Source organism: Hylaeus anthracinus, unplaced genomic scaffold (assembly GCF_026225885.1).
Source record: "Hylaeus anthracinus isolate JK02 unplaced genomic scaffold, UHH_iyHylAnth1.0_haploid 11921, whole genome shotgun sequence".
In the NCBI taxonomy this organism is placed as follows: Eukaryota; Metazoa; Arthropoda; class Insecta; order Hymenoptera; family Colletidae; genus Hylaeus; species Hylaeus anthracinus.
Window position 1 is genome coordinate 62 of NW_026534279.1, and position 7,002 is coordinate 7,063.

Sequence of the window (7,002 nt, forward strand, 5' to 3'; positions counted from 1 at the left end):
GCAGTGATCCTGCTTGTCCTGAACTGCGACTCCAATTGTATGAACCATAGCATGGGTGCGTGCTTCCAGAAAGGTGATATTTTGGGTGCACTGGCTGCTACGACTGTCGGAGAGGCAATGGACATGTCCAAATGCGGCGACGTTGTCCCTGCTGCAGATGCTGCAGGCTCATTTGCACCTGGTGACAAGTGTTGGTGAGGCATGATCACGTGTGATGAAGCAGCGTTGAGATGAGTACGTGACGATTGCACACGAAATGTTCACTTTTCACCTATCACTGAACACGTGGGTGAGAGTTACGCGAGAAGTCTGCACTGAGTCTTTGCGTAGGTCTTGTTGTGCACAGCGCAAAAGAAAAATGAAGGTGGTGATTGTCTCTGCAGTGTCGATTTACGGCACGTCGTTCGCTGAGCACGCGATGTAGACCCTACAAAAGAACACGCGGCGGCGTAATCCGTTTTTCCGATCACGTCGGGGTCAACAATTATAGAATATATAATTCTATTTAACTTTATTTGCAAAAGAAATGGATTTTGTACATATATCTCACAGTGCGCGTCGAGAGGGAATCCCGTCCCGGAATTTCCAATTCACCGAGAACAAAAATCCCTAGAACTCAGGTCGTGGAGTTAGTGTCTGTTTCCTTCGGTGGCGTGACGATCCATCCATTAGCTCGGTACGCCGCACAGCGGATGGCGGCAGAGCCTCAGCCTGCCGTGGTGGAGGCGCCACACATTAATTAACATTCTCTTCATTCTCTGACATCCCTGTTAGTACCGATTACTTCGTATTCGTTGCCTATGCATTTCACAATTAATAATTGCGTTTCCTAATTTAAACATTTTCCAAAGAAGGAAACAAGACAAACACATCGGCAAACTTCAGATTTATTCGAAACGTAGGGTTTGCCCATCACTGCCTGAACCACCACTTTCAAGGTGTTACAACATTTTTGGGACACCCTGTATATAGCACTTGAGACTATAATAAATTTATGTTCAGAATATAAGTGGTTTTATTTTCGAGTTTTAATGATCACACGTATTGAACAACCAGAAAACAATTTGTTAATTAACAAAATCAAACAGAAATTCACGGAAACGGAACAAAAGATGGTAAAAGAAATTCTCCTTTGAATCGATAAAGAAGTTTCCGCCAAAGTTCAGATGATAATCCACTGCGATAAGGTCGATAAGGAAGTAACCAATGAAATGAAGATAGCAAACGCGCTTTTATTGTTTATAAAGTTTTAAGGCCAAAATTGCAAAATCAGGCCTTGGAATCGCATCCCTTAAATTTTCAAAATGTCATCGTTTTATCCATATTATCGCGTGTTTGAAATTAATATTCATTCTAGGAGCGGAAAATCATCCATACAGAAAGTAGTTTTTCATAAGATGTCGCCAAACGAAACGTTATTTCTGGAAAGCACAAAGGACAAATTAACTCCTTTGATCCTACTTTCGACAGTGATATGATATTTGGCGGTTGCGGAGCATTGGTTTTTGTTGTTGATGCTCAAGATGATTATATAAGCGTCATTATAAAGCATGCTCATCGTGATGTGCGCATAGTTCTCGTTAAACGCAAAGAAACTTGGTATATCTACTGATTAATACTTTTATTATACCTAAACAATCTCTTTATGAAATATAAATTAAAATTTACAAAGAATTTAAATATTTTGCTTACTTCACATTTTCTCTACTGCTACATCAAAAACATTGAATATTTCTAAAATGGAACGTGTATATTAGGAAAATATTAGCTAAATTAACCGGAATGAGATTATAATTTGTTCTAGTTGCAGAAACTCTTCTAAAATTGCATTTTAAACAATTATTAATTGTGAAATTCATAGGGAACGAATACGAAGTAATCGGTACTAACAGGGAGGTCAGAGAATGAAGAGAATGTAAAACAATGTAAAGAAAGAACATTTTAATGAAAGACACAATTTAATGTAACACAAAATCCGTTGCAGTTGCGTAGACAACTCTGCACCTTTATAAACAAATGAAAGTAATACTTTCTTGATTCGTTACATGCAAAAAAAAAGTGGTTCATTTGTACAGTTGGACCTATCTATCTCAGACCAAAGTCTTTTACAGAAGGAAGCATGTAACTTACAAGAAATTTCTTCACCCTACTAAAACAAAGAATAATTCTACAAAACATTTGACATTCTCATCGGTTTTACGAGATCGTGTGAAAATATACACGTCTTTTCCTCTTATTTTTACTTTCTCTATACGACATATATTAAACAGTAGAAAACTATACATTAATTCTACTAATGTAATCGCAAATTTTATTGTTTAGTTCGCGACTGCGATAAACGTGCCGAAGTTCTTTTCGGAGTACCCGACGGAGTTGAAACGGACTTTCTATTTCTCGATACTGAAGCAGCACTCGAATTATTGTCTTTGTTTCGACTTGGTAACTTTTTTGAAGTTGACGGGGTTGCCCTAAGATCTGTACAAATAAAATAATTGTTTCGTATATAGCACAATCAACGCATATATATCCACAATTATATGTGGACATAGTTTGTGTATGTATAAAACTTACGTTTCGTTACAGGAGGTACTGCATCGGGATCACTATTGGCATCGTCATCCTCTTCATCGCTACTACTTTTGCGCCTTAAACGTCTAACACGGTTTCTTTTTACCGGTGCTTGTGGCGGTGGCATGATTTCGTTATCACCATTCTCCGTTCTACCTTTGAGAAGTTCCTCTATTTTTTCTTCCAGTTCTGTACCAGCTACTTTTGTATTCGGTTTTTTTTTGCACTGTTCCACAACATTCTGCAAAGCTTTTAAAACTTCCTGATGGTAAATTTTCTCCTTCAATAGAGGCAAACATTCGATAAGACGTTGTATACCTATTAACAAATGTTTAACGAAACGTAACGTATTTAATTAAATTTGTATTTAATTGATTATTTCTTATTTACTTTTCGGGCCAAATTGTAAGAGTGAGAGACAGTATGAAAAATCACGCCACTGTCTTTCTGTAGTAGCCAGTTGAAATCTGACGCAAATTCGATCGATTATAGTCTCGATTTGTTTTTCCTTTTGCAATAAACCTAAGATGTGCCTGTAAATGTTAATTATTGGATCAAACTGTCGAGTATGTATGTTTATTTCTGATCGACAATGCATACTTTAGAACCTCTCGGAAATCCGATTCGCTTATATCTAAATTAGGATCGGTTAATTGAGACAATATGTCGGGCATTATATTGTACAAGGCATTGCTTTTCTGCGAAAATCCTCCGAAAAATTGTTTTGCACTTTCACGAATTTCAAAGTCTTCGTCGACTATGCAGAGAGCTAATTCCGATATCTGGCCTCTGATACGCACCATGTCTCTCATTATAAGACTCGATAAAACACGAACACAGGTACTTCGTACGTGGGTATCTTTATCCCGTAGTCTGAAAATATATGATATACTTTTAATCGCAACATGTACTTTTATTACATTTGCTGTATTTAATATTTCTTAATTTCTATATCCGATTACCTGCCGTAAATGTGTTTCATCCATGGTTCAACTTCATTTGGAAATTTCGATGCAAGATCCATTATTCCGATAAGAACGTTTGCTCGAATTCTAGGGTACGGCGAACGTTCCAATATCGTAATTAAAAGCTGCAAGTTTTCTTTGCAAAATATTGAGCTCACTGTCATCATTTTACTGAGAGCAAGAGTACCAGCTTGTTGCATATCTTCGTCGTTATACTTATTGGGATTTTGACATACATGTAACACTAGCGGACTGTGAAACATAAAGTTCACATAGAAACGTGTGTAACGTTGAAGCTAGCGATGTAATTGTAAATTATTGTAAATACTGTTATTCATTAACATACACAAATTTTGTTAGAAGTCCGTCTCCAGTTACAATATGATTTTCAAGAACATTGTTTATCAATTCTGCTTCCTCATCGTCTGCTGCTCCTTCCACAGCTTCCTCTCCATTATCTTCCACTATGCTCGCCTAAATGAAAAATCGAAAATGAAACGAACGCCAAATATACAGGATGAGGCAACCTAACACAGCAAAGACCAGCAAGACTTTGAAATTTATAAATCAAGCGTCGTATGAGAAATTGCACACATGCAGTTCTCGATTTATGAATTTCCAGCTTTGTGAATTTTATGCCCTGGTTTCGATTCATTTCTTGCGAACAAGAAATTTGAATTTTTGTTAGCTTACGAAATTCTTTTCCACTATGTGTAGAGCCTCCTCCGAAATTACGTAACTTTTGTATATGACGTTTCATACAACACGTAGTTTCTGCTCTATGATATTCAAAGCGAACATGTTAAGCGTTTCACCCTGTACGTCTGTATACAGACAGAGATGTAATGTAATCAATGAATCCATCTCTAAATACGGAATATTTCCCGAATATTATAAAACACTATGTACATACAGTAGGTGTAGAATGCATTCGTACACCGATCAATTTCCCAAAAAACTTTTGTGTGAAATTGTAGTTTCTTAACTTCTTTTTTTTATAATCAATGATATTTTACATATTCTCGGAAGTCTCTAAGATAGATATAGTCCAAACAACATTTACTAGTTAATATAATTTGTGAAATTAACAAAAAAAAAAAAAAAAAAAAAAAATGCGAAAAGTGGGTAAAAGTATAGAAGCAACAAGTATTTGTACGATTCTTATGGAGAACCATTTACAGTAGAGTTTCTAACGTAAACACATTAATTTATTGCACCGTATGAATTAGAACATTAAAACATTAAATTTTCAGTAAAGTACTTTTAAAAATGGCTCTAATAGAGGAATTGAAGAAGATCCCACTTCGAATAACTAATAATTTAGTTAATTTAACGCTTAGAAAGAGTTGCAATAATTATAAAATCAAAAGGAAATCCCACGAAGGAAGTATCATATACTTGTAAATTAATGTAAATTTCTTTTTTTTAATGAAGTTTTAAATATTAAACAGTTGTGCGAATACTTATTGTTTCAACATTTCTATCGATTAATTGTTTTTTTCTTGTTAATTTCGTAACTTACATAAATAGCTATCTTTTTTTTGTAATCTATCTATTCTAGAGATTTCCAAGAATATGTAGAATGTCATTGTTTATAAAAAATAAGTTGATAAATTATAATTTTACATAGTTTTTTTTGGAAATTGATCGGTGTACGAATACTTTCTACACCCACTGTATATCGTACCTCTTTATTACGAATCATCTGCCTCGCGCTATTTGGGGTAGTGAACGATTTGTTCACGGTACTGAATTTACGAGTATTCCCTTTATTTCTATCTGATTTCTTTGTGTTTCTTGATTTTCGTATCGTCTCTCTTCGCTTTAATTCCGAGTAGACTGACGTGTCCAGATGTACCATTTCTCTAATTGCAATGTGTCCGACTAAATATAGAAATTTCGATACCCAGTAAGATGGAATGAGTAGCGTCTTATCGTTATTATTGAATTTTCCTCGGTTACACACTTCTAATATTACGTGCTCCATTAAATGAGCAGGCTGATTTGCTAACTGATAAATGGCGTTAATAGCGTCTGTTGCGAACGACACGTATCCGTCTTCTTTTGTGTTAGTAAAATTTTCTATTAGTAACGTAACGATTTCTCTAAACATTTCATGATCATTGGGATACCTAATAGGTGATTTTTCAGCGTCGTCACCTTTATTTTTTATCTTCATCAACGCTCTGCATGTATCTCTGGCTAGAAGAAGATCAGTTTTTGCTCGTGGCCCCATGCCCACTTTTATTAATACATCCAAATTTTCAGTTAAAATACAATCTTGAGCTTGACCTATCATCGTTATCAGCATCAAAGCTGTTCTACTATCTAATGGATCTGTATCCGATGATTTCATTGAAAACTTTCCCCATAAAACCTGTAATTCTTCGCTGCCTAGATCACTATTACCGTACCACGTTAAAATAAGTTTATTCAAAGCTTGACTTTGACCAGGCTTCAATCCTTTCAATAATTCGATCAAAGCTTTAACACGTAACAGGGCTTTTTGTCTGTCTGATACTTTTTCATTAGTACTCAAGTAAATGTCTTTGTATACTACAGCTACGTTATTGCGTACTGAAAGATCCTGATGAAATACTTGAGACAAAGCATCGCGTATAGCGACTTCAGCCCCAGCTACACCAAACTGGTACGCTGTACCAAGTAAAGTACACGCTTCAATGGCATCACCTGCTGTTGTAGAAAAAAGCAATTTCTCTGCCATCGGTATAGCGATTTCCAATTCGTTTGCAAATACCAAACAGTTTCTCAAATAATTTACAAGTCGTTTTTGCGATTCTACTTCCTGTTTTTCTCTATCTTTGTCCGATGACTGCGTTGTATTTGCATTTACTTGCGCATTATTTTCGTTATTCTCCGATTCCATAAACGTTTTCAATAAAAGTAAAAATAAAAATTCCTCTTTTGCTTCGAAAGAAAATTTGTTCATATTTGGATTTTGCTTCAATTTCATACAAGCCTTCCACAAATATTTCACCGCTACAAAAATCTCTCCTTTTAACATTAATTGTCTAACATTTTCAAATGCTGTATCAGGATTAAAGTTTTCTTCGTCGTCGTCATTTTCTTCCTCTTCCTCACTCTCATCACCTTTGTCTCGTTTTTTACTTTTTTCCGTTGTATCGTTACTAATTTCTTTTAATGCTTTTCTTATTTCCGGAAGCAGAGTGTTCCACAGTTCTAATCTTTGACTATCACCGCGAGCACTTTTGCTAACCATTTTCGTCTGCATGTTTCTCAACTTCATTTCTTCTTTTTCTAACGACTTGGAAATTTCTTCTTTGTTTAACTTAGCAGCGAAAGGATTGGCTTGAAGTAAGACACGTAGTAATTGTAACGCGTATTTACGTACGATGGCACTTTTATCATCTAAACGTAATGCTGCGGCAGCTAAAACCTTACCTTGCCTTGCTAAAGGAATAGCTCCTACGCAACATAAAGTTTGCCA

At 35.7% G+C, this 7,002-nt stretch overlaps 1 protein-coding gene across 1 annotated transcript; it reads right to left on the reverse strand.

Annotated features, from left to right (window-relative positions):
• Positions 1-1,926: 1,926 nt before the first annotated feature.
• LOC128896659 (condensin complex subunit 1-like) lies at positions 1,927-6,999 on the reverse strand (the record flags this gene model as incomplete). The annotated part of the gene is made up of 7 exons (XM_054160017.1): positions 1,927-2,475; positions 2,572-2,886; positions 2,959-3,101; positions 3,169-3,441; positions 3,531-3,785; positions 3,880-4,007; positions 5,221-6,999. Coding segments are annotated over 7 exons (3,057 nt in total), but the record flags the coding sequence as incomplete, so codon positions are not given.
• Between the last annotated feature and the right edge of the window lie 3 nt (positions 7,000-7,002).